Here is a 26297-nt window from a genome sequence, read left to right on the forward strand (position 1 = left end):
TCAACCTCTCACTTGGTCTTGGGTGGAGAAGTCTGCCTGTGCATGTAAGTCGCCACTTCCTTCCTGTGCAAATGTGCAAGCATGGGGCTGGGGCCCCGACTTCTGCTGCTTGAGGCCCAGTTGCTGGGAAAGGAGCCCATGTGATGCAGTGATTTCCTGCCTACTTCTTGGCCTCTGTCGCTTCTCGTACTCGCCTTCTGTCTCTCTCCGGCTTACTCTCTTGCTCTGCCTGTCACTTAATGTACTCTGGAGAGAGAGCACCATGTTGCGCCGGAAGCCATCCAATGCCAGCGAGAAGGACCCAGTGCAAAAGAGGAAGGTGAGTGGTTGGGGAGGCAGGCACCAGGTCCTCACCTCTTCCCAGAACCTCTTCTTGCCCAACAGATTGCTAGTAGGGGCACAACAGCAGCGCTTGACTTATGGGATGAGGCTGTGGAGAGCACCAGGACCTGAATTGCTTAGTTCGATGCTAGTCCTTTGTACCTATTGTTTTTAGGAGACTATTGGGGGGCGGCATACCGTAGTTTGCCAGCCAGAGGCTAGGGGTTGTGGATTTCCTTAGGGGCTACACTTTGGTGCAGGGGTTGCTGTAGTTCAGTGGTAGAACATCTGCTTTTCATGCAGAAGGTCTTGGGTTCAATCCCTGGCAACTCCAGGTAAGGCTGGTAAATGCTTCTTAGCTGAGACCCTGCAAGGCCGCTGCCAGCCAGCATAGACAATACTGAGCTATCTATAGCAAGGTTCTGAAAATATGGTAGCTTTTATGTTCCCCTTTCCCCCATGGTGCTTGGCACCTGCTGCTCTAGAAGCTGTCTTAGGTCGCTTTGTGGTTGTGCTATGTTAGGCAAAGCTGGTCCCAGCTCGGTTCACAGCAACTGCACAATCCACTCAAGTGGTCTCTTTGGGCAGCAATGTTTCCTTGGGGTGAGGTTGTCACACCAGCAAAATTGAGTGCCACAATCCTAGAAGGGCTCTCCAGGACAGTTGACAGCCCTGCAGCTATCCAGAGCACCAAACTGTCTAGAACTTTTTAGATACGAGTCCTCAAGCTTGCTTCATGGGCAGGGGTGGGTAAACTGTGGTCATCCAAGCCTTCAATCTCTGCTGGGGGGGGGGGTCAGTTTCCTTCAACAGTTATGCAGTGTCTGTGTACTGTATATGTGGATGTGTTTGTGTGCTTGTTTTCTGACTCTGAGCTTGTTCTAGTTTAAATGGTATGATGGGCAGAAATCCACCAGGGACATTTTCCACACCACGGAAAAGAGCAGCTGATAAATTATAGTGCAGCACTTATGCTAGGACAAAGGGGAGGGAAGACTTCATCTGTAACCCAGAAACACAGAAGAAAAGAGGAGTGAAATGATCAAGCCATAGAAACATGAAAGATCAGAGTTCAGTGCCCACTTTGTCCTCTGCAGACAGAGGGTGCTCTTTCTTAGGCCTATTAAATAAATGTTAAGGAATTTATAATGTGACTATTGGTCATTAGCCTGTCAATTAAATTTGCACACATTAAAAGCAAATGTTTATGAAGCAATAAGTCTGCTTTAGGAACAAGAAGCTGCATTCATGCTGACTATTGGGTCCATCTAGTTTAGTATTTACACTGGCTAGATAGCAGCTCTCCAGGGTTTTAAGCAGGACTCTTTCCCGGTTGTACTTGAAGATGCCAGGGATTGGACCTGGGACCCTCTGTATGCAAATATATGGCTGCGCTATGACTTTCTCCCAATTTTTAGCCTATGCACATATGTTGTGTATCATCTTCAAAGCTGCTTTCCTCCTGGACCTAAAACAATGAAGATGGTGTTTGTCATCTGCAGTTTTTATATATTTTCCAAACAGCAGCCTGATTGATTTCAGGGCATATTATTTCCCTTTTATCTCACTCATTAGTGGATTGAATGTTACTGCCCCAGTTTCTTCCTCTCTCATTCTTTGGGGGGATGCTGTTCTGTTCCTCTCTCTCACCTCTCCATCTTCTCCTGTCACCCCCCCCCCTTTTCACTTCCTCATCTCTCTCCTCCAAAACCAAGCAATGGTTCAAATTCCCACAGAACAGCACCCCCTCTAGAATATCTTCTTGCTGGCTTCTTACTGGGGGGCAGAGCTTTGCTAGGCAACAACCTACCTCATCAGATGCATCTGTTCTCGGATGCATTTGATGAAATGGTCTGCAGTCCGTGAGATCTCAAGATGAAACTCAACTACCGCACAGACCGCGAGTAGAGCTGTCATTGCACGGTTTCGTTGTGGCCGCCCCGCAACGAAATATTAATAACAGAGGGCCCCTCTGAGCAAATTAGTTCCGAGTTTTGCACAGCGCTGCAAGCTGCAACTCCAACAAGAGCTGAAGAGAACCTTCCTACGTGTGACCGGAGGGCTGCCGCAAAAGAATTGACTGTGTGTTTTTGGTGTGACCGGCTGATAGTCCTGCTCAGGGCCGGGGCGGGGGCACTGCAATGATGAGCAGCTTTTGCATCGGGGCGGAGTCGTGGGCTTCTGGTGTAGGCTTGCCAGCAGCTCCCAGCTCCCCACATCCACCTTCCTCCTGCTTTGCTTATGCACCGAGGCGTGAACTCTGGTTTGCAAGCATTTGCATTTCCAGACCTCAAATGCGCCACCGCGTGCGGACATACACACGCACACAAAAGTGGCAACACCCGTCCTCTGACTTCGGAAGCTTCTCTGTTCGTAAGCTAAGCCACACCTTTGCCGCTCTAGCGCTTAGGCTCGAGAGAGCTTGCTCGTTGTTGGTGCCAACCCACACACTTCATTCGCTAAGTGGCGATTTTTGTAGCGACCTTACCAAAGAAAAAAAGAGAAGCACGCCAGATGTGAAAGCGGGAACAGCTAGGTTGGCTTAAGACCAGTGATTCTTCCGTGCACCCCTGTTTCCCGTCTCTGATGGCGGGCAGCGCCCCGCGCTCCAGACCCAGAGCAAGGTATTAATGAAATGCATGTATATTGCGAGATGGGGTGGGGGGTGGGGACTCCAAGTGATGCTAACAACATTACACTAATTAGAGAGAGAGCAGGACAGGAGCGACTTGCTCTTTCCTCTTACCAAAATATACAGTCAGATCGTGAGCTGGCGAGGGGCGTAGACGTGCAAGCTTTCTACTTCCCTCGTAACAACAGTTCATGCTTCCTTAGAAAGGCCTGCTTCCTTCCCGAGCCACGCCTTCCCACAGTTCCCCATTTACCCCCCCTCACCCGCAGCCAACATATTAATAACAGAGCTTGATGTAGGAGAAGTTGTTGTTGTTTAAGGTGTAGCCATCTCCAAGTTAGTACCTGCTCCAGCTATTTTGGACTCTAACTCCCATCAGTCCCAAGTAATCTAAAATCTAAATCTAAATTTTCAAATCTAAATCTAAATTTTCAAATCTAAAAATACTGAACAGTGGAAGCAAGAGAGGAATGAGGAAATGAGAGGCTGGGTTAACAGGAAGAATCTGAAATTTTCTCCAGTTACACCAGCTTGGATTTGGTTGCAGAACATGAGGACTAGGAGGCTGAGCCTTCACATGCCCCTCCACCCATTTCCCGATGTGTGCTCCCTGCCTTTTCGTATATTCACTTGCTGCACCCTCTTGCTCCCCCTCATCAGCTGTCCCTGCAGCGATCCAGCAGCTTCAAGGACTTTCCTAAATCCAAACCCAGCTCCCCTCTACCAAGTGAGAAGGAATTCAACCTAGAGGAGGAAGTGAGTACTCCCATTTATTTACCTATAACATTTGTAGGACACCTTTTCTTCCAAGGAGTCTCCCAGTTTTATCCTCACAACAACCCTGAGATATGGTGACTGTCCCAAGGTGAGCTTCAGTGCTGAATGGGGATTCAAACCCTAGGCTCTAATACTCTAACCATGTTGCCTTCATCACAGAGCATCTGGCTCTGCCCAGGCTTATTCACATTTTAATCGGTTTATTTTCTTACCCTAATACCCCACCTTTTATCCATCATGGAACGGTCACATTCTTTTCTCCAAAGAATTCTATCTATGCACTGCAATTTGTTTAGCATGCTGGGAATTGTAGCTAAAAATTACAATTCTTTGAGGGAAGCCATGATTGTTAAAGCAATATAAGTATGTTTTAAATATATGATGCTACCAGGCAACATCTATATGGCTCTGACCAGGTGCTGACCAGTTTCAGCAAGGCAAGGAGTGGTCTCAAGTGCCTTGGGACAAAACCTGTTCCCACCCACTGCCTACAGTCAGTCCTGCTCTTGCCTGCCTTGGGCTTCCACTGCTGCAGCCCTGAATCATGTTTGCCTCTCTTATCGCAGCTCATGTTAACTGCTCCTACCTGTGACATCCAAGAGCAGTTGGGAATCTCATCAACCTCAGCCAACATGGCCATTGGTCAAGGATGGCAGGAGCTGCATCCCAAATAACATCCAAATGGGTTTTCCATTTCTGTTTTGTACTGACAATGTTAGAGCTCCTGCCCCTTTCAAGGGATGTCACCTGATCCTTATCTCCCCACTTCCGTGGTTCCTGCACTGTCTGTCTAAAACACTGTGCTGCCAATCTCTGCGCCATCTCAATAGCTACAGTTCAGCAACTACACATATATTTAGGTGCACTTTCCTCCCTCGTATTCACTGGGGAAAGGGGTGTGTAGACAGCCTTGCAATAGCTCAGCCAGCTGCTCCCAATATTTTACCTCTTCTGTACAGGTCCCCGAAGGCAATCAGACAAACTCTGCGTCCATCTCAGATGAATCAGGCCGAAGCAGCACCTCAAAGCTGGGTAAGAGATGGAGAGCTGCCATCTCCCGTACCATGAACAGGAAGACTGGCAAAGCTGCCGCCAAAGCTCTCGCAGAGCAGGTGAGAAACGAGGCAATGTGTGACCAGCCGACTTTCCTTTCCCACTGGACCTAATCTGCGTCATTGCCTAAAGGGAGAGGCTTGCTCTTTTCTTGTTCTTTTCTCGGCCCTCATGCTTGCAAGGGGAAAGTGAATAGGCAGCAACAGAAGCGAAGAGCAACGCCAGCAAAGAGGCTCTAGGGATCACCAACGGGCCTCTTGTACAACTGCCTGATGATGTCAATTCATGCAGCAAGGCCTGGGTCTGGTGTCTTGGGCGAAACAAACCCACCAAGGTCTGTGATGCTTTGACACCTAGCACACCTTAGGTCAAGGGGCCAACAACCTTATGCTTTCAGCACCTGCTAAAGACTTTTTGTTTCACCCAATCCTTTATGGAGTAGCTCGCTGGCTGTACATTTTATTGTCTCTTACTTGGCCACTGTGATGCTTGAACAGGTTTTATTTCAGTGGTTGGCACCGTGTGCCTTTTATCCTTTTCTACACTGCTATGCGATTTTTTGGGATGCTAAGTGGCTTATAAATACTTTATTAATAATAATCTCTTTGAATACTTGCCGAGCTTGATAAGACTGAAGCCTAAGCACCAAACAAGACGTGACATTTAAATGCATCATTAATCACTGTTTGTTTTTTAAAAAAATTAAAAATTTATAACAGGTGCAGAGATCCATGAGCTTGTAACCCATCAGGAAAGCACCAGCAGGAACTTTCCTTCTGAGCTTAATAGCAGCTTGGGCAAGAGGATATTCATCTAGAGCAGGGTTTCCCAAACTTGGATCTCCAGCTGTTCTTGGACTACAATTCCCATCATCTCTGACCACTAGCCCTGCTAGCTAGGGCCGATAGGAGTTGTAGTCCCAAAACAGTTGGAGACCCACTTTTGGGAAACTTTTATCAAGAGCACAGGGCAGGGGGAAGAAATGGCCAGAATGCTGCAGATAGGAAGCTGACTTATACAAAATCAGACCTAAGGTCCATCTAGTACTGTCTCTTACTTGTTAATGCTTTCTGGAGTTTCAGACAGGGTTCTCTCCCAACTCTAGAAGAAGAAGATCCTCTAGAAGGATTCATATTGGGACACATGCAAAGCAGGAGCTCTGCCACTGAGCTCTGGCCCTTCCCTGTGTGGGTGTGTAAGAACAGACACACGATTGCTAATGACATGTTAAGCACCCATAGCTAACCATGATGTTTAGGACTTTAAGGGAGAAATCCAGGTCTGACTCAGAAGCATGGCATCTGAACACTTATGTAGGATTAACATACCATATTTTGAAGGGAGTGACATAATTGATGATACCCTCTAAAGGTTTGGGAGTGGGGAGAGAAGGAACATACAACCATTCATTCCAAAATATATGGGCCCTAATAGTTCAGTGATGGACCACTGGGCATGCAAAGCACATGTTCTAAGTTCAGTTAAAGGGTTGCCCAGCTGGGAAATACTTTTGGTAGTTGGGGGAAGAACAGAACCGAGCAGGATGCTGCAAGAGAACAGGGTCTAGACACTAGACCCGAGCAAAGTCAATCCGCCCTTCTGTCTCTTCTTCAAGAGCAAAGGGGTGTTCATTGTGCCTTATTGCCCTAATGCAGGGGGAGGTTGAAGACGAGGCCACGGCATCTCCCATCAGCAGCCCCACTGAAGACGAAGGCCCAGTCTTTCCAGAATCAAGTGAGGAGACAAGCAGCTCTCAATCACCAAATGGTGAGTCCAGCATGAAGGCTTAGCACTGAGGCTGGGCTATATAAACACTTTGGACTGCAGACAGAAGTTCTCATAAGAGGATGCCTGTCTGTACAAATAAAACCCCGCAACACCAACACCAAGCTTCCTCCATACAGGAAACGAGGCATCGTGGAGAAGGGTTCGAATATCGCTTTTTCCCTTGGCACACTAGCTTTCTGTTTGCAGGGATTTTTTTTTTCTGGATGGAGGAAGCAGGAGAAAGACCACAAGCTGGAGGGTAGCTTTATCTCAGCACACTCTGCCACACACTGAATGATGTGGCTTGGCGAGATCTCCTAAACCCTGAGTAGCTAACTCCCTGCTGAAAGGGGAGGAGACAGTTTACATCCATCAATCACTCCATCTCCATTTCACTGAACCTACCAGGGGTGCAGTGTCCAAACTTTAAGCCCCAGCAAAATCCACCCACTACCATTTCTTCCTTCTGATCTGAACCTCTCCTCCTGCAGGGGCTGAATTGTCTAGTCCCAGACTGATGGGAAGCAGCTGCAGCAGCAGCAAGAAGGGAGATGAGGCCAGCCCCATACCGTACGTTGGCCCTTTTTGTGGAAAAGCCAAAGTTCACACAGACTTCCTCCCCAGCCCGTATGATAAAGACTCTCTAAAACTTCAGGTGGGTAACAATGCAACACTTGGCATTTCTCTTCCCATGCAAGTCTGCAAAGGCAGACCTGTTCTAGCAGAGAGATCTCTTTCGTCATCACCCTACAAAGGAAATATTTCATGCCAAGTTATTCATCAAGCCAATGTGGCATGAACCTGAAAAATGGTGACCCATTGTAGGGTTAGGATTGTGTAGCAAGAGTTGGCTCTCCAGCTGTTGTAGGACTCCCAAGTCCCAACACTGCAGCCAGCATGGCCAGTGGTCAGAGATGGGTAATATAGTCCAGCAACACCTGCAGGACCACAAACTCCCCAAACTGGAGCACTTTAACAACCGAGAGGGATAAATTCAATTTAAAAACTCTCTGTCATTTCTCAAGTGTTGGTTCCGGCTGTCTTCCCTCCACTTAGTATAACAGCAGGCGAGAAGCCTCTCTTTTTCCCCAGCCAAAGGGCCTCATTCCCTTAGGCAACTTTCCAAGGTCAGCACACCAGGGTGTGAGCAAGGCCAGACGCAAAAAGTGGGTGCAGCAATAGATGTGTGACCGTTACTTGTGTACAGCTGGCAACCCCACAGCAACATGAAAAGAGGGTGGGTGTGTTTTTACACACACCAATCTCTACTTTCAGCCAGTCAGATGCACTCAAGGAGGGCACAGAACAGATAAATGTGAGAGGTGTGGCCTGAGGAGTACCCTGAGGGTCAAATGGAGAGGCCTGGAGGGCCACATTTAGCTCCCAGGCTGAAGGTTCCGCACCTCTGGCCCCAGCCATACAGCTTGAAATCACAGGCTGCTTAACAGCTCTAGCCTGCGGCCTTCCAGGTATTGCTAGACTGCAACTCCCACCATCCCTGATTGGGACTGATGGGAGTTGGGAGTCCCAACACCTGCATCTAGAGCTGTGTTTCCCAAACTTGTGTCTCCAGCTGTTTTGGACTACAGTTCCCATCATCTCTGACCACTGTTCTTGCTTGCTAGCTAGCTAGATGATGGGAGCTGTAGTCCAAAAACAGCTAGAGTTTGGGAAACACTGATCTAGAGGACTACAGGTTCCCTAACCCTGTAAAATAGGCATAAAGAATGATCTCCCTGAGCCATCCTAAGTGGGACTAGTTTTCAGAGGGTAACGATCAAGACAGATCTAGGCTGATGGCTCCTCTGTTGGAAGGCAGTAGCTTGACTGAACCATACCTGAAGGTCACAGAAACCCCACGTCCTCAGTTCGGGGTGGGGGGTGGGGCGTGAGGAAGTAGAGAGATACCAGGCTGATACCAGCACCTGTGTTCCTGTAGGACAGAGTAGTCATGCTGTGTGGTGCCCACAGACAGAGCAAAAGGGCTGTAATATCAACTAAAAGATGTAATGATTTTGCATTTGGCATAGAAAGGAGATGTCATCCACATCATTGCAAAGGCACCTGCAGGCACCTGGACTGGTCTTTTGAACAACAAAGTGGGCTCCTTCAAGTTCATCTATGTGGACATCATCCCAGAAGACCCTGCGCCAGTTGCAAAGAGCAGTTCGCGAAGCAGGAGCAAGAGGCCCAAACCCAAGACCTTGCATGAACTGCTGGAACGCATGAATCTTCAGGTGAGGGTGTTGCCCTACCAGCAGAGCAAAACAGCAAGGCTACTAGAGGGCTGGGTTTGTGGTTCAGGGACTAGGCACACATTTTGCATGGAGATGATCTAGGGGTCCGTCTCTGGAATCTCCAAATATGGCTCAGAAACGACACCTGTGGGCCTTAGTGCTAATTAGCATAGTTAGACAGACATTGGATGGGCTAATGGTTTGACTTGGTGTTGCTTTTGAGGAATGTTTGGAGGGTACATGTAGCTCTAGCTCATTGCTGGCATTTTGCTGTACTTTGCGATTAACTAGCCCAGGCTAGCATATAGTCCACATATGTACGTACTGTATAGCCATAATTCATTCCCCGTAAAGGAACGATAGGCCAGCCTGAATTTTAGCAGACTGAGTTCACCCAAATAGAGCTGTCTTGGTCATTGCATAAAAGCTCTTGCAGCTAGGGCAAAAGTGCAGCAATGAAGGATCTAAACTTATTGGCAAAAATTCCACAAGAACTAGCATTTGAGCTCCATTGCTGAAGATCTGTTTCTGATTGCATCTATTGTACAGATGTAGAGTATTTCCTCCCCCCAAGCTGCTAGTCCTCACTTTTCAAATCCTCCCTCTCTTTCTATTAAACACTTATTTATGTTGTTGCACAGAGGCCTCTGTCAGAGCTGTTATTGCCTCTGCTCTTGTTTCTCCAGGGGTTTACAATGAGACTTCAGCAAAACCTTTTATCAGCATGTAGGACCCTAGGGCAGTTGTTAGGGGTTGGGGGCTAGATCCCTGATTTGGACTCCACTTGAAGAAACAATTTGCTTCCTTAGCACTGTGTGATTGGGTCTGGTAAAGGGACCCCTGACCATTAGGTCCAGTCGTGACCGACTCTGGGGTTGTGGCACTCATCTCGCTTTATTGGCCAAGGGAGTCGGCGTACAGCTTCCAGGTCATGTGGCCAGCATGACTAAGCCGCTTCTGGCGAACCAGAGCAGCACACGGAAACGCCGTTTACCTTCCCGCCAGAGCGGTACCTATTTATCTACTTGCACTTTGACATGATTTTGAACTGCTAAGTTGGCAGCAGCAGGGACTGAACAACAGGAGCTCACCCCATCATGGGGATTCGAACTGCCGACCTTCTGATCAGCAAGTCCTAGGCTCTGGTGGTTTAGACCACAGCGCCACCCACGTCCCGATTGGTAGCCACCAATAAATTTCCCACAATGCTCAGGACTTCTGGGGCATTGTGGGAAATTTAAATGGAAGCAACCACAGCCCAGCACTGATCAGAATGTAGCTGTGGCCAATATTAAGTAAATCTACCGCTCTTTTCCATTCATCAGGAGTATGCCTCTACATTGCTACTGAATGGCTACCAGACCTTGGAGGACTTCAAAGAGCTGCAAGAGACCCACTTGAATGAACTGAATATAACTGACCCACAACACCGTGCTAAGCTGCTAACAGCAGCGGACCTCCTGCTTGATTATGACAGTAAGTGCTTTTATTAAAAAGCTTGTTTCTTCCCCTCCCATTCAGACTCTTCAGACGACCTTCTGCTTTGCCTGCAGAAGGTCCTAGATTCAAAGCTTACCACCTCCAGTTAAAAGGATCAGGTAGCAGACAATAGAAGATACCCCATTCTACTTGAAATCATGGGAGACTACTGCATTCAAGGATAGACAACATTGGCCAAATAATCTGGCCTCATGTCCAACAGTTTCCTATTTTCCTACAGGTGGGCTTTCCGGTAACAATAGTTGCTTTCTCTCTCCCCAGCAAGCAGTGAGGCTGAAGATGAAGGAGGAAGCTTGGGGGCTCTGGGGGCCCCTGGAGAGCCAAAGGGAGACATTCCCCGTGATTCTGGCTGCTTTGAAGGGACAGAGACACTGGACAGCGGGCGAGAAGACTCTAAGCTGGGGGAAGAGCTGCAAAATCTCTCTCTGGCTGGCTCAGGCTGAGAGGAGGTTTTTCCTTCTTCATTCTGGGGGTTGGGTTGGCAAATGTAAGCAGTCACCCAAAATGTGCCTGCCTCCAAGACAGAAGATACAGCTGCAAAACCAAAAGCTCCCTCTTCAGAAGAAGAGCAAGAGCACTGCTGCAGCCTTACTACTCCCGGAGTATTGGCTGGATAAATCAATAAATTTGTCAGGTCCCAGAAACTCTGCCTTTCCCCAGGCTAGAGATTTTAAGAACAGGTTTTTGCATTTAGAAAGGCTTGTTGTTTAGCCTTCTTGCATGCAGTTGGCTCAAGCTGTCCCCGCCACCAAAGGTACTGAGAACTACTGAACATGCTGCTGGGCTGAGGATGGTTACTGTTCTCCCCATAGGCTCAAAGGACACCCCCCCCTTACTCAAAATACAGAACCGACACAATAGGGGTCATGACTGAAGGTAGAACTAAATAATTGTGGTCTGTATCCCTGAAGAAGAGCAGCAGATGCAGAGATTAATGCTCTGAATGTAGCCACTGCTTTCCCCTTCTTTGTGTTATGGAATGGAAAAAGGCTCCCCAGGAGGAACGACAACCTAAAAAGCAGAGTGGCTTGCTCTAATGTGGGGAGGAAATGAAGATGGACAATTTACTACTTTTTTTGCTTTGAATATACCCATAATTATCTTGTTTAAAATGACGTGTGGTACTGCAACGAGAGAGAGAAAGCAGGGAAGGGCCATAACTCAGTGGCAGAATGCATGTTTTACACAAGGACAGTCCCAGGTTTGATTCATGGCATAGCTAGGTAGGGCCACAAGATGCTTCCCGTCTGAAACTCTTGGGATGCTGCTGGCAGTGTGGACTAAAGCTCGATGGGCCATTGGTCTGGGTAAATGTAAGGAAGCTTCCTATGTATCTGCTCAACATCAGGTAGGTGTAATTCCCAGGCTAGCTGAGCTGCCTCTGAGAAGCAGCACCATTTGGACTAGGAGGTCTGCACTTTACTGGCTGGGGATGTTGGGCTGTGTTTGGCAAATTGAACCAGGGTTTCTTGGGGTCAGATTTAGCCTCTTTGTACAGGATCCCAATAAAGCACATTTACACACACACACCCAAAGCACAAGTCTGGTACAGTACCTTTTTGGAAAAGTGGGTTTAAAACCACCACCCTCTACCCAAGCAGCAGAAAAAAGAAACCCTCCACTCTACTGTGGAGTGAGGCATATTGACCCCTCTCACACAACAGCCAGTTCATTCTGTTTGTTTCCATCGGCCCCTCATCCAATTGCCCTACGCAGAAGCCATGTCTTATGAAAACTTGAAGGCAGTTCTCCAAGCAGGCTTCCATTATTATGACTGGCAGCAAGAGATGTCAAGTATACCACACCTGGTTCTCCCGCTTTGCCAAGTTATGGCCACTGGTTCACTGTGGCTTCTCTGTTTGAATCAAAAGGGTGGTGTCCTGGCAAATTACCACTTCACAAGGCAGGCTGCCTCTTGTTTTACTACGGATGATTCAGTTTAAAGTAAATGCTGCACCATAAACAGAGGCAGGGGAACCAGGCTATCTACAAGCCTAACACCAATAATGGAGATTAGCAGTGGAGACAAACTGGTGCCAAGGCAACACAACACACCAAATGAATTCCAATACCTTCATTGAGATCAGAGGAGCACACCAAAGCTTCAAGGCAGCCAGGACCATCCTGCTCCCTGGAGCAATTTGACACAGTACATTAGAAAATATAACCCAAACAAGATGGTTGCAACACTTGAGATTTGGTCAGTAATTGGGGAAATACAGGAGTAGCCTCTACCTTTGCCTCAGGGAAGTAGGGCAGCACTGGCAAGGCATCAAGCAAAGATTGTTGGAGGTGCATTTGCCTATTCCTGGCTCCCACCATGCCCAGTGGGGGAAATAAGGAAGCTACATGGACCACATCACCACGCTAGAAGAGGAACCACCTTTCTCCCAGTCATTGCAGGGCACTTGCTAAACACACTGATTCTACCCCTGCAGATGAAGAGAGCACAAACTTGGCCAGAGTGCTTCACTACTTAGAAACACAGTGGGAAGAACTGGTGGTGTGACTGTCCTAAGCCAAGTGGGAATACACTGAGATATAACCTCTCACAGCTGCAGACCATCAGGGAGAGAAGGTGAGAGGAAGATAAGCTTCTCCGCTGCCCTGACTTGAACAGCTAGCTAAATCTTAGGGATAGGCTAAGCAATGCTCTGCTCCCACCTCAGAGATGCTGTACATTGCACTTTGGATAGGGTCTACTCAGTGACAGCTGAACTTAGAATTGCATGATGCAGGAAGGCTAGTTTTTCAGGGAGTGAGGGTTCCAGCTAGTTTTCTCCCCCATGTAATTGGCTTCTTATGCGGAGAGGGAGTATTAAAAAAGGAGCATGTCCCTACCAACAGTCTGACCAGCAATCACAAAATCATCCTATGGTGAAGAATCCTGATGGTGTGCAGTTAAGCTGTATGAGTCTTGCTTGAAATGGCACTGAAGGCTACTCCCCCTGCCCGCCCCAAACATACTACCACTCATTCAGAGCCCTTTTTTTGGCAACTCCCCTCCACTTATAAACAAGGAGGGATTGGGAGGCACAAGAAGGTCTGGACAGAGCAATTACCATTTAGCAAGATAATACAAAGAGCATCACTCAACACTGGGTCAACTGAGCTGAAGAGCACCAGGTGATTTATGGGCCACAAGGAAGTAATGGAACAGGGGCACACCTCCTATGCCTGTAGAGTAGTATCCTTTCCAATGCCACTGGCTCTTTTGCTCCCAAGTCACTTTACCACCTTGTGGTCCGCCCTGCCCCTTCAGTAGCCCTGACTGAGCTGCTTAGCAGAATGGAGAGGTCAGCTTTTACCAATGCTACCTCAGAAGACTGGAATGGTAGGGAGGAGGGACCAGGAAGACATACTAACTGGGAGAAAAGAGGAAAGAGAAAAACGTACCAGTTTCAATATCTAGACAAATAGAGGGAGTTGGGGGGCAAGGACAAGCTAGAGCTCCCCTGGCTGGTTGTTTGATGATTTAGGACCACTTGGGGTTCAGAGGTACCATATGGCACAGTCTGGCAGGGAACATTTGGGAAGGAGCGCTACGTAGAAACCTGGTCGTCTATGTTCCCATTATCAACTTGGCTCTGCTGACTGATGAGTTCAGCCAACATAAAATACTGCAGCCACAGGTAGACAAACAGTACAGAAAGGTGCCATCAGCTCCATCTTTTTCCCAGCTGGCGTCACGCTTCAACGATGTCAGGCTGGAGAGGCACTCACTTAGTAGTGTTAAGAGACCAAAGACAAAGGAAGTGGGCCTGCCCTAGGCAGCAGCAATTTCCTTTTGAGGGGGGAAGGGTCCCTCAGCAGCATAGTGGGTGCTCAGCATCCATTAGAAAGGGGAGTGCTGGCACTCATCAGTCTGTAGACACAGGTTACAACCACTGGTGAACAAACAGCTAAAGGGAACGGCAAGGCCACTGTCCTGCCAAGCTGTTCCCTGCCCTGGTCCTCTTCACAAGGAGTGTGCCAAACAAAAACAGTGTTCATGTCCACTTTGAAGGCTAGTGCGTTGTCTGCTCGTGATCCAGGGATGGAACAGATGGTTCTGCTGCAGAAGGGGGCTGCGCTGTTTCCTGTGGCACCTTGCCTGTTGGCACAGGGAGCTGGAGAGGAGAAAGGAAAAAAGAGGGAGAAGAGAATGAAGGGTGAGTCACAGCAGAGTATTAAAAAAATCTATTTCAGAAGGAAAACTGGCAATTCCTGGAGGTTTCTTTTAGGGCTGCATAGCAGAAATCACACACACACACACACACACACACACACACACACACACACACCGAGAAAACCCCAACCAAACTGCCTGCTCATGGCCATCAGGAGATTGCAGAGCTGCTTACTGAGTACATTCAAAGCAAGCTGGCATCTACCACACTTACCACACTCTCCTCTGGGATGGCACTGTCACCACTGGTTTCCTGGGCACCTGGTTTTTCTGTGGTCCCATCTTCTTGAGTGTTGGGCTCTGGTCCAGCACTGCTTTCAAGGGCAGCACTCTCCTGCTGCAAGATGCCTCGCCTATCCAGCACACTACAAGGAAAGGATGCAGTGAGGTGAATCAAGAATAGTAGTATACATTTTTGATCTTTTTAAAACATTTTATTGTGTTTTAATCAGTGGAACCTGGATCATTAGGATGAATAGGTCTATGCTTGTTTTTTTAATTATCCCGCCCCTATGTTTGTAGCTGTTCTTATTTCTTTGTGTAATATGCCTTGAGTCCCTTTCAGGGAAAAGGGTGAGATATAAATTAATAATAATAACAGTAATAGTAATAATAATATTGGGTCACTGTTGCACCAATCTCAGTTGCTCTCAGCAAGCCCTCACCTACTAGGAAGAACCAGCTGCACAAATATAAGATGGGGGACACCTAGCTTACTAGCAGTACATGTGAAAAAGATCTTAGGAGTCTTAGTGGACCACAAGCTTAACATGAGTCAACAGTGTGATGCAGCAGCAAAAAAGTGAATGTTATTCTAGGCTGCATCAACAGAAGTATAATGTCCAGGACAAGGGAAGTAATAGTACCTTGCTATTCTGCCTTGGTCAGACCACACCTGGAATACTGTGCCCTGTTCTGGGCGCCAACAGTTTAAGATATTGACAAGCTAGAATGTGTGCAGACGAGGGCAACCAAAATGACCAAGGGTCTGGAAACCAAGCCTATTGAGGAACAGTTGAAGGAGCTGTGTATGTTCAGCCTGGAAAAGATGAGATATGAGAGCCATCTTCAAGGATCTAAAGGGCTGTCTGTCACATAGAAGGTGGATCAAAAGCTTGTATTTTCCTCCTCTGGAGGGTAGCACTTGAACCAATGGCTTCAAGTTACAAGGAAGGAGATTCTGACTAAACATCAGGAAGAATAACGATAAGAGCTATTTGACAATGGAACTGTCTCCCTCAGAAGGTTGTGGACTCTCCTTTCTTTGAGGTTTTTAAGCAGAGGTTGGCTGGGCTATCTGTTGGATACTTTAGCTGAGATTCCTGCATTGCAAGTGGGTTGAACTAGGTGATCCTTGGAGTCATTCTTCCAACTCTGATTCTATGATAACCACTGACGGTGTGGCTCTGCCTGTCATTAATTCTAGCTCAACCTACCACTGGCTTTAATGATATGCAGTTCAAATTGAACCATTTGATTAGATAAACAAACATAGAAAGCTTGAGACATGCTTTCCTTGTTCCACTAGGAAGAGTAGGAAGGAACTAGCCCAATGAAGCAATAGCAACGTAAGCTGCCTTATCCATTTCTCTGGAATGTAATACTTCACACACACACCGCACCCCCTAGACTAATATACATATCAGAACATGATTAGCTGTCCAATTTTGCACTCCTTTGAATTTTATGGTGCTTGAACTAAACAGCCACCACAAAGTACCAAAACCCACAATAAAATAATGTGTACTTAGAAATAAAATAAGTTGTTAGAATGTATTTCAAAAACATGTATTTAAGTACTATGCAATTATGGGTTTTTTTAATGACATTCATATGGAAAGTGAATGGAACAGATGTATAAATCAACACATGCAGAACTGACATGAGCCTGTGGCCCTGTTGTTAAAACTCCAGCTTCCATCAGACTTAGCCACCACACCCGAGGGACACAGAATGAGGAGGGCAGTAATCCCACAAAGCCTGAACGAACACAAGTTCCCTATGCCAGATGTAATAAACTATAACGTGATCAGCTTTTGTGCATGTGTCTGTAAAAGTATCCTCAGCCATATGCCTCAAATAGGAGCATAGTTGCTATCAGTTCTACAGATTAGTAGAAAGAAATGTTTCTGCCATTCTAACTGGTTGTTTTAGTTATTTGTTTTATCTGCTCTTATTTTATATTACTGCACTGATGGATATTACTTGTAAATTGAGTTATTGTACCCCACTCTGGGAAGGGACCCAGGTGGCGCTGTGGTTAAACCACTGAGCCTAGGGCTTGCTGATCAGAAGGTCGGCGGTTCGAATCCCTGTGACGGGGTGAGCTCCCGTTGCTTGGTCCCAGCTCCTGCCAACCTAGCAGTTCGAAAGCACGTCAAAATGCAAGTAGATAAATAGGAACCGCTACAGCGGGAAGGTAAACGGCGTTTCCATGTGCTGCTCTGGTTTGCCGGAAGCGGCTTTGTCATGCTGGCCACATGACCTGGAAGCTATATGCCGGCTCCCTCGGCCAATAATGCGAGATGAGCGCGCAACCCCAGAGTCGGTCACGACTGGACCTAATGGTCAGGGGTCCCTTTACCTTTACCCCACTCTGGGATCACTTGTGATTAAAGGTGGGCCAAGAATATATTTAAAATAAATTAAATTAAATGGACTGGAAGCAGATGGATCTCTCCGTCTCTCCTTGTGACCTCAACCTGAAGCAAGACTGGGAGATGGAAACAGGAGGAATTAAAATATGGAGCTGGTAGTCAAGGAGGAAGATTATCCCACCCAATTCCCAGAAGCTGCAGAAAATGCCATTAGTCTCTCGTCACTTAGATGCACATGAGGGCCTTTAGTCCAAGCACCCCATACCCTACTACCGTCTTTCCCCCTTTTTAAGACGTAGGCATAATATAAGCCATAGCAGGATTTCTAAGCAATTGCGCGATACAAGCCATACCCCGAAAATAAGACATACTGATAGACCCTTCACCCACTAGCAATAACCCCCCTCCCGCCAGCCAACTCCCCCCCCTAAAAATCTCTCCCCATTTTGCTGTCGTTCCACAGACACGTATTTCCTTTAAAAGCTTGTAAAAATGCACCGAACAGCCGTAGCTGCTGGCTGCCAAAGCCCCGTGATTTCCCTTTCCCGTTTCTGAGAGCATTTTTTTAAATAAAAGGATCCAAAAATATTTTTTTAGCCAAGCTGTGTAAGCTCTACTTGGTGAAGGGGAGAAAAGTGGGGTGGGGAGGAGATGAAGGCACGAGGAAGAAAAGAGGGGCGATTGAAGAATGCAAAGGCTGTTTTCCCTTTTAGGGAGAGACCTCCGTGCACGCGTCTGTCTCTCTCCCCCCCCCTGCGTCTCTCTCTCTCTCTCTCTCTCTCACACACACACACACACAGCCCACCTCTCGCTTCCCCCCACCTTTCCATTCAATGCACGTTGATTTCCTCTTAACGGGAATCTCCCGTGTCTGATTGTTGTCTCCTTGCTTTTACCGAAGGCATAAGGCAGCCTTTTAAAAAGCCTGCTGCAGTTTTCTTTCTACCTTATGCTGCTTGGTTGTCTGTGGAGCTGCCCCTTTAAGGATTTGTAAGTAGTTTGGATCGCAGTCCTTGCCTTGGGGACTTTTTTTTATTTATTAAGGACTTTTTCCTTCGCTGTTTGTGAGCTGCTAAACGGAGCTGCTAAACGCTGCTCTACACAAAAGTTAAACTGCCGGTCCTAACAACACGTGCTTCCTCACCTCGCTGGCTCAATTGCTTCTCAATTGCTACCATTTACCAAGTCAGCAATCTTAATTGCTGCTTAGCTGGCTTCTTTGTTCTCAGCAGGTAGCTTCTTTGCTATCAGTGACTACAAAGTGCTACATTGTTGGAACATCAGACTGTTGGAACTTAAGTCTTGGGCAGCTGGCTGGTAGAGATCCTTGCTTGCTTTACGTATAGGCTACTGCTAGGACTGTATCACACAGATAGATTCCATTATACTGGTTTAGATTTAAGAAGCTCCAGTGTAGCAGATTGCTATTAAGTGAGTCCCCACCTTGGAGGAGAGAGAGAGCAGCCCTTCGCGAACATCCCAGGGCCGGGGAGAGAGGGCTGCACACCTCCCTTCCCTCAGACTCGTAATAAAAATACCAGTAAGACATGCCACCAAAAATAAGCCACCCTGTGGTTTTTTGAGAAAAAAAAGTAATAAGACGGTGTCTTAAAAAGGGGGAAACACGGTATGTCCAGCACTATTCTCAAAGTCATAATGTAATATCCAAGCCCAAATCAGACCATTACCTGGGAGGCAGAGGGCCACACAAGACCTCACAGCAGTTCTTCATAATGTTGCCATGGCTATAGGGATTCTGCACACGGTTCTTCCCTGTCCAGGAACCTTTGATCTGAAAGAACAGCAAGAGGTGGAAGGAAGACCAAACACCGAAATTAGCACTCATCTACATGATAACAGACACACATACCCCGACCCAAAAAGCACCTGTCTTGTTATCCTGATTCTCCCTCTCCCCTTACGCTTCTCTAAGAGGATGGTCCCTGCTACTTTCTTAATTACTTTGGTCACAATAGAAGCCTTCCTCATTTACAGAGCAGATTTGCTCCCAGAACATGGGCACAGCCGGGGGTGAGGGTGGTGCAGCTGCCCCCATCATATAAATAAATAAAAATACTTAACTGACCAATCACATCACAGATAACTCAGTTCTGCCCCCCCCCCAAGCCTCCCCTCCACCCCCGCTAACATAAATCCTGGCTATGTCCATGTCCCAGAATCTGGTACGTCACTGAAAGACTCGACAAACTGTTGTCCAGCAAAACTTTTATCTTGCCTATTAATCTGCACTTGAGAAAGTTTCTTCCTGTTTGGTAGGCTCTGGAGGCTATGACTGAAAGAGAGGCTCCCAAAGTAGAGAAGCCAGAGCTGCACCTTCCCGCCCACCTCTAAAACATTTCAGAAAGAACTAGAGATTTAAAAACAAAATAAAAGAAAGGTTCTGCAATGTTATTTTAAGGAATCCGATTAGTTCAAATCCATCCAAGAGATGTTTTGGACCATGTTCTGATGGTATTTAACCACTCCTGCCCATCAGGATTCCCAACCCATGTTTTCATTTAGCAGCATTCCTACAAAGAGTGTGAAGAGTCACATATGAAGCTGGAAGGCTGCTTGCTGGAAGGCTTGTATCTTTGTATTGATACTCACATCTTCGTTAGTTGTCTGGTTCAGCGCTACCAGAAAAGTGTGGAAGCCAGTTAAACCCACCACAGACCAAAGTGTGAAGAAGCAGATCAAAACCTCCAGGACTGTGAGCAGCTGAGTTAGGGAACAAGAACTGCACTACAGGTGACTTAGCTTCCCCCCACATTGCAGATAACCCCACCCTGATGCCCCTCCATTGGAATAAAGATGGAGATGGTCTCTCTCATTCTCCTGCAACAGGCAGGTTAGAGACAGCTTAAGCAGAAGCAAAAAGGATATGTCCCTGGGGTTTCTTTCAGAGTATTCAAAAAGCCAATCTTCAGGGATTCTATGTGAAAGTAGAAAAGTTAGTTAAGTCTACAGATGCCAAACAAACCAGGAAGAGCAGGGACTGTTTCCCAATATAACCACCCACTTCCCAAGTGCTCTTTCAATCACCAGCAACACAGCCCCTCTTCTCCTCCACCCCCCCCCCCGCCAAAAACATAGACTCACTCAGGGCAACGTAGACAATGTTGAAGGAGAAGATGTAGATTGTGAGAAGAGACAAGGAGAGGATGAAGAGGTAGAAGTAACGATAGTTCCTCTTTCCCACGCAGTTGCCCACCCAGGGGCAATGATGATCAAACCGCTCTGCAAGAGCCAGACAAGCACATCAGCAGAGCCAAAGCTGTACCTCTCCACCCTAGCCGTATAACTCTCAGCAGTAAGTCAGTACATACATATATAAATATATATGTATTTGAATTCCACTAACATGGCAAAGATACATTGCAATTTCCTGTACTAAGTTGCTAAAGGACAGATTCACACACCCATTTTTGGGGTGGGAGAACTACCAACGAGCAACTTTTCCCTTTAGAACTCACATGGTAAAAACTGCCCTTTTGTAAGGAGGCTTTTGTTATTATATCCAAAGTGGCCACATCCCAGAAAAAATACACTTCTTTTCAAACCTTTCACAGGTATAGAACAAGCAGTTTTACCACATGGTGTGTTTTTTTTGGCGGGGGGAGGGGATTGGTGTAGGGCAATGCCTCCTCCCTCTGAATCTGTGACAACTCTTAAACACAACTGCTGATGCACTAATCTCAGGAAGAGGTAACCTAACCTTGCTACTGTGGGAATGTTCAGGAATGTGGATGAGGAGATATTGTTTAATATATCCTATCCCCGCTTGCGCTAGCAAGCACAAAACTTTAGCAGAGTAAAACATTCCCCTTTTGCAAAATACACAGCAGAAGAACGTTTGCGCAGGCTTGATTTAAGCCACTAAAATAAAGTGTATTTTCCTGGTATTTCCCCTTTTTCCCTCTTAAAAGAAAAGACACAACACAATGCTCTTAAAAGTATAAAAGATGTTTACTTACAAGCATCTCGAGGTACAGCACACTCAAGAGGTAGACTTGCTTAGTTAAAAGGTAATATATACATTGTGAAGTTCACTTATAAGAAGTGAGACTCCATCTCATCTCTCTCTCTAGGCTGGAGGCCTTGAGGGAGAGACTCACTAAGATGTGTGTAGTCCAAGAGGTCTGGTCCAAGAGAGGGAAAATGGCTGTTTCCTTCAGGATTTATCTGCCACTTCCTCAACTCATTTGCATGTGAAGGAAGAGGAAACTACGCTTAGTCATATCCTCCTCCTCAGTCCTCCAAGTGGACTATCTAGGGATTGTTGTGACTTGACTGCACTTAACCCTTTGCATCCCACAAACCCCTTCTCAGGCAATTCACAACATACACAAAAACATACATAAATAACTTTAATCAACCACCCAAGAGTCCCAGCTTGCCACGAAGATCCTGGAACTTCTCTCTTGGCAGGGGCTTTGTTAGGACATCTGCAGTCATCTGGTCAGTGTTGCAGTAACACATTTCAACAAGTCCATCCTCGATCACCTGGCGTATGTAGTGGTACCTGACCCCAATGTGTTTGGTGCGTGCAAGGAACTTTTCACTTTGTGTCAGCTTCATACTGCTCTGATTGTCCTCCATCAAGCTGACAGGTCCCGTTCTTGGCACGCCAAAGTCCTTCAGGAGCTGATCCAGCCAGGGGATCTCTCTGCAAGCTTCCGAAGCCGCAATGTACTCAGATTCTGTGGACGATAAAGCTACACATTTCTGTTTATAGCTGCCCCATGCAATAGCTCCGTCCCCATACATAAAAACATAGCCACTTGTGGATTTATAATCCTTATTGTCCCCAGCCCAATCCGCATCAGTGTACCCAAGCAGTTTAGGGTCTCTGACAGCTGGCAGTTTTAATTTACAGTCCATGGTTCCCTTTAGATAACGAACAACCCTCTTAACTCCAGCCCAATCATGCTCAGTGGGACAACTTACTTTCCTACTTAGGATCCCCACTGCACTTGCCAGGTCAGGTCTGCATGTGGTAACCAAATACAAAAGTTTGCCGACCGCTGACCTGTATTGCGTGTTGTTTGGCAGCAACTTCGAACCTTGTTGATTCTTCAAGAAGTCTGTGGCCATCGGTGTCGCAACTGGGTGTGCGTCCTGCATCTGCATGCTTTCAATCAGTTCAGTTATCTTTTGCCTTTGGCTGAGTAAGAACGATCCATCCTCTTCTCTCTCAACTTGAATTCCCAAGTAGTATTTCACTTTTCCAAGTTCCTTGACCTCTACTTCCCTGTTGAGGTGTTTGACTATGTCTTTATAGTCTTTCTCATTTGACGTAGAAATTAAAAGGTCGTCAACAAAGGCTAAAATGTACGAAAACTGTCCATTCCTTTGTTTGGTGTACAAGCACTTATCAGCAGTCCCTTGCTTGTACCCAAGCTGCACCAGCATCTCATGGAGTTTCTGGTTCCAAGCCCTCGCTGCTTGCTTCAAACCATAAAGTCCTTTCTGCAGCTTGCACACTAGATGTGCCTCATTTGGTTTAATGAAACCTTTGGGCTGCTTCATATAAATCTGCTCAGAAATTTCGCCGTGAAGAAAGGCTGTCGCAATGTCAATATGGTAAACTGACATTTGCTTAGATGCTGCAATACTTAAAAGTAGTCTGACACTGCTGTATCGAACTGTCGGTGCAAACACTTGATCGTAATCCTCTCCATACTTCTGGGAAAAACCTTGTGCCACAAGCCTAGCTTTGTAGCGTTGCACCTCCCCTTCTGAACCCTTTTTAACCTTGAACACCCATTTACTTCCAATTGCTTCCTTACCAGGAGGTAGTTCTGTGAGTGTCCAGGTCCTGTTCCGATGAAGTGCATCTATCTCCTCCTGAGCAGCTTTCCTCCAGAGACTGGCTTCATCTGGTGGCATCCTCTCTATCTCTTCCCATTTGGAAGGTTCCTGTGGAGACGCCGACCTTGTAAGGTAGGACAGCCGTAATGGTGGAACACCTCTGTTGGTTCTGGATGAGCGTCTGACCTCTGGTCTTTCGACCGCATCAGCTTCCTCATCCTCCTCCAGCAGTGGCATATCCCCATACAGCTGCTCGTCATCATCTTCGTCTCTGGTGCTGCCAGGGGCCTGGACCTCCACGTCTTCTCGGGTGTCACCTATAGGGGGTGCTACGACACTAGAAGTTGGATTAGTACTTTGTATTGGTTCAAAAGGAAAAATCACAAATTCCTCATCCTGTGGCTCCTTGGAACAATCAATGGCAGTGTCCTTTGTATCAACTTTGCCTTGCTCATCGAAGTAAATTACATGCTGCGAACTTGTCTTGCCAGTTTGCGGATCCAAGACTCTATATCCTTTTCCTCCAGAAGCGTACCCAACTAGGATCCCTGCCTTCGCTCTGGAATCAAGTTTGTGTCTGTGCTCCTTGGGCACATGATAGTAGCACAAACTTCCAAATACACGTATATGTGACAAATTTGGGGCTTTTCCATGCCAAAGTTCAAATGGTGTGCGCTCTGCGCCTTTTGTGGGCAGTCTGTTCTGAAGATAGACTGAGCAACGAGCCGCTTCACCCCACAGCCTGTGTGACAAGTTAGCTTCCTTTAGCATGCACCTTGTCATTTCCAAAATGGATCTAAATTTCCTCTCTGCAATTGAGTTTTGTTGGGGTGTGTAGGCAACTGTGGTCACGTGTGATATGCCTTCTCTAGCCATGACGGCCTGCATCTCATGTGAACAAAATTCCCCACCATTATCGGACATTAAAATGGAAGGGGCTCGCTGGAACTTGTTCTTGACCATGTTAAGATAGTCCCTGAACAATTCCACTGTCTCACTCTTCTCCTTGATAAAGTAGGCTACGCAGAATCTCGAGAAATCGTCCAAAAATATCAAAATATATTTATTACCTCCTAGAGAAGACACATTCATTGGTCCACATAGATCTGTATGGACAATGTCCAATACTTTAGTGCTTCTCTTCTCTGCACAACGTGGGAAAGAAGGTTTAGTTGCTTTCTCACTAACACAAGTTATACATTTTGATGTTGGTGTATTTGTGTTGCTTTGCTTTACCTGCAGACCTCTCACAAGATCACCTTTCTGTAGTTCCAGAATAACGTTGGTGTCTCTGTGTCCAAGTCTCTTGTGCCAGAGTTCCAGACTTCCTTCGTCCTTTTGACTTGGTTGCGCCACCTTTGCAGACTGGTTCTGCTGGTTCTCTGAAACATTAAGCTCATATACACCATCCTTTAGTGTGCCTTGAACATAAACTTCATCATGCTTAGTCACAATACATTGTCCTTTTTCAAATGTAATTTTAAAACCTTTCCTGTCCAAACTGGACACGCTGAGTAAGTTGCAATTAAGCTTTGGTGCAAACTTAACTTCAGTTATCTTAGTATTAATTGTTTCATGATCTACGTTGAATTTCAAATTCACAGTTCCTGAACCAATTGCCTTTACAATGTTGCCATCAGCAATCTCAATTTCAGAGGTTTCATCCCCATTAATCTCATTAAAATACTCCTTTTCATAACAGAAATGAGAACTCGCTCCACTGTCAAGAATCCACTTATTGCGCTTATTTTCACAATCCTGGACAGCTAAACTCCTCTCCTGCATCAACATGGTTTGCTCATGACTCCCCTTCTTAACACCTTGTGGTTTTGAGGGGTGGGATTCAACTTTATCCCCATTTTGACTCTTGCAGTTCCTTGCTATGTGGTTTTTCCCATTGCATTTAAAACAAATTATTTCTCTAGATGTCTGTCTGGACTTTCCAAAATGCTTGGATGCATAGCTGCTATCCTTCCTCCTTGGATTCCTTTCTTGAGAATCAAGGCTATCTCTGCATTCCTCTCTTAAATGGTTGATAAGCTCATTAAAAGTTAAATCCTTTGTGTGATCCATTATACTTTTAAATGGAGCAAACGTAGGTCCCAATGATGCAAGCATAAACGTTACTTTAGTCACATCATCAAAGGCTCTGGGAGTAAGGGCAATTCTTTGAACAATCTCAGAAAAATTCTTAAAATGCTCTGTAAACTCTTCTCTAGAATTCATCTTCAACTTGAGTAACTTATCCAACAAGTATCTATAGGAACTCTCTGTAGATTGTGCATAAATGCGTTCAATGTCCTCTAGGATCTTAGATGCATCATCTTCAAAATTTATCATTGATAGATGCTCATTCCTCAAACTGCTCAAAATTATGTGCTTGGCTTCATCATTTTTAATACTCCAAGCTTCTATCTTAGCTAAAGCTTCTGCATCGGTTCCTGTAGGCTTTTCTTCCTTAATGGCCTGCAGAACACGCCTAGCAGCAAGATAAACTAAAACGCGCTGCTTCCACTGCACAAAATTATTGTCATCCAGCAGCATAAAACTTGGTCTTGCCTCACTATCAAAACTGGAGCTTGCCATCTTAAAACTTCAAAAATTTCCAAAATTCAAAAATCTTTCAAAAATCAAATTCAAAATCTCAAAAATATCTTCACTACCTCTGAGCTTTCTCAGTGCTGTAAACTCTGAGGGAGGGGAGGGGTAGTTAATCCCCCAAGCACACTGCAGAACAAAGAGACCATGTGCTCAACCAGGAAATCCTAACTGGAAAAATCCTACAGAGTTCAAAATCACAATCCAAATCAATCCTTCAAAAATACACAAAATACGCAACTCTGGGCCGCAATAACCCTTTGTGGGAATGTTCAGGAATGTGGATGAGGAGATATTGTTTAATATATCCTATCCCCGCTTGCGCTAGCAAGCACAAAACTTTAGCAGAGTAAAACATTCCCCTTTTGCAAAATACACAGCAGAAGAACGTTTGCGCAGGCTTGATTTAAGCCACTAAAATAAAGTGTATTTTCCTGGTATTTCCCCTTTTTCCCTCTTAAAAGAAAAGACACAACACAATGCTCTTAAAAGTATAAAAGATGTTTACTTACAAGCATCTCGAGGTACAGCACACTCAAGAGGTAGACTTGCTTAGTTAAAAGGTAATATATACATTGTGAAGTTCACTTATAAGAAGTGAGACTCCATCTCATCTCTCTCTCTAGGCTGGAGGCCTTGAGGGAGAGACTCACTAAGATGTGTGTAGTCCAAGAGGTCTGGTCCAAGAGAGGGAAAATGGCTGTTTCCTTCAGGATTTATCTGCCACTTCCTCAACTCATTTGCATGTGAAGGAAGAGGAAACTACGCTTAGTCATATCCTCCTCCTCAGTCCTCCAAGTGGACTATCTAGGGATTGTTGTGACTTGACTGCA

General features: G+C 46.2%; 2 protein-coding genes and 1 non-coding gene across 5 annotated transcripts in view; 2 read left to right on the forward strand and 1 right to left on the reverse strand.

Moving 5' to 3' along the window:
- Positions 1-12101, forward strand: SASH3 (SAM and SH3 domain containing 3). Its single transcript, XM_035113289.2, has 8 exons — positions 1-319; positions 3614-3709; positions 4690-4842; positions 6439-6550; positions 7042-7205; positions 8581-8787; positions 10113-10263; positions 10549-12101. The coding sequence occupies exons 1-8, from the start codon at positions 263-265 to the stop codon at positions 10728-10730; spliced, it is 1122 nt and encodes a 373-aa protein (XP_034969180.2). The 5' UTR covers positions 1-262; the 3' UTR covers positions 10731-12101.
- On the forward strand, positions 581-655 carry TRNAE-UUC (transfer RNA glutamic acid (anticodon UUC)). The gene has a single exon. It is a non-coding gene; the product is annotated as a tRNA-Glu (tRNA).
- Positions 12102-12346: 245 nt separating the features above from the next.
- The window catches only part of ZDHHC9 (zinc finger DHHC-type palmitoyltransferase 9), a 28172-nt gene continuing 14221 nt past the window's right edge, over positions 12347-26297 (reverse strand). For all 3 annotated transcript variants that reach the window (XM_060270601.1, XM_060270602.1, XM_060270603.1), the window contains exons 5-10: positions 20155-20292; positions 19938-19987; positions 19663-19764; positions 18741-18844; positions 14670-14820; positions 12347-14396 (exon numbers count right to left, since the gene is read on the reverse strand). In XM_060270601.1, the coding sequence (XP_060126584.1) occupies positions 14295-14396; positions 14670-14820; positions 18741-18844; positions 19663-19764; positions 19938-19987; positions 20155-20292 (647 nt within the window). In that variant the 3' untranslated portion in view covers positions 12347-14294. The remainder of the gene's footprint in view (positions 14397-14669; positions 14821-18740; positions 18845-19662; positions 19765-19937; positions 19988-20154; positions 20293-26297) is intronic.

This window comes from Zootoca vivipara, chromosome Z, assembly GCF_963506605.1.
Source record: "Zootoca vivipara chromosome Z, rZooViv1.1, whole genome shotgun sequence".
NCBI classification, from domain to species: Eukaryota; Metazoa; Chordata; class Lepidosauria; order Squamata; family Lacertidae; genus Zootoca; species Zootoca vivipara.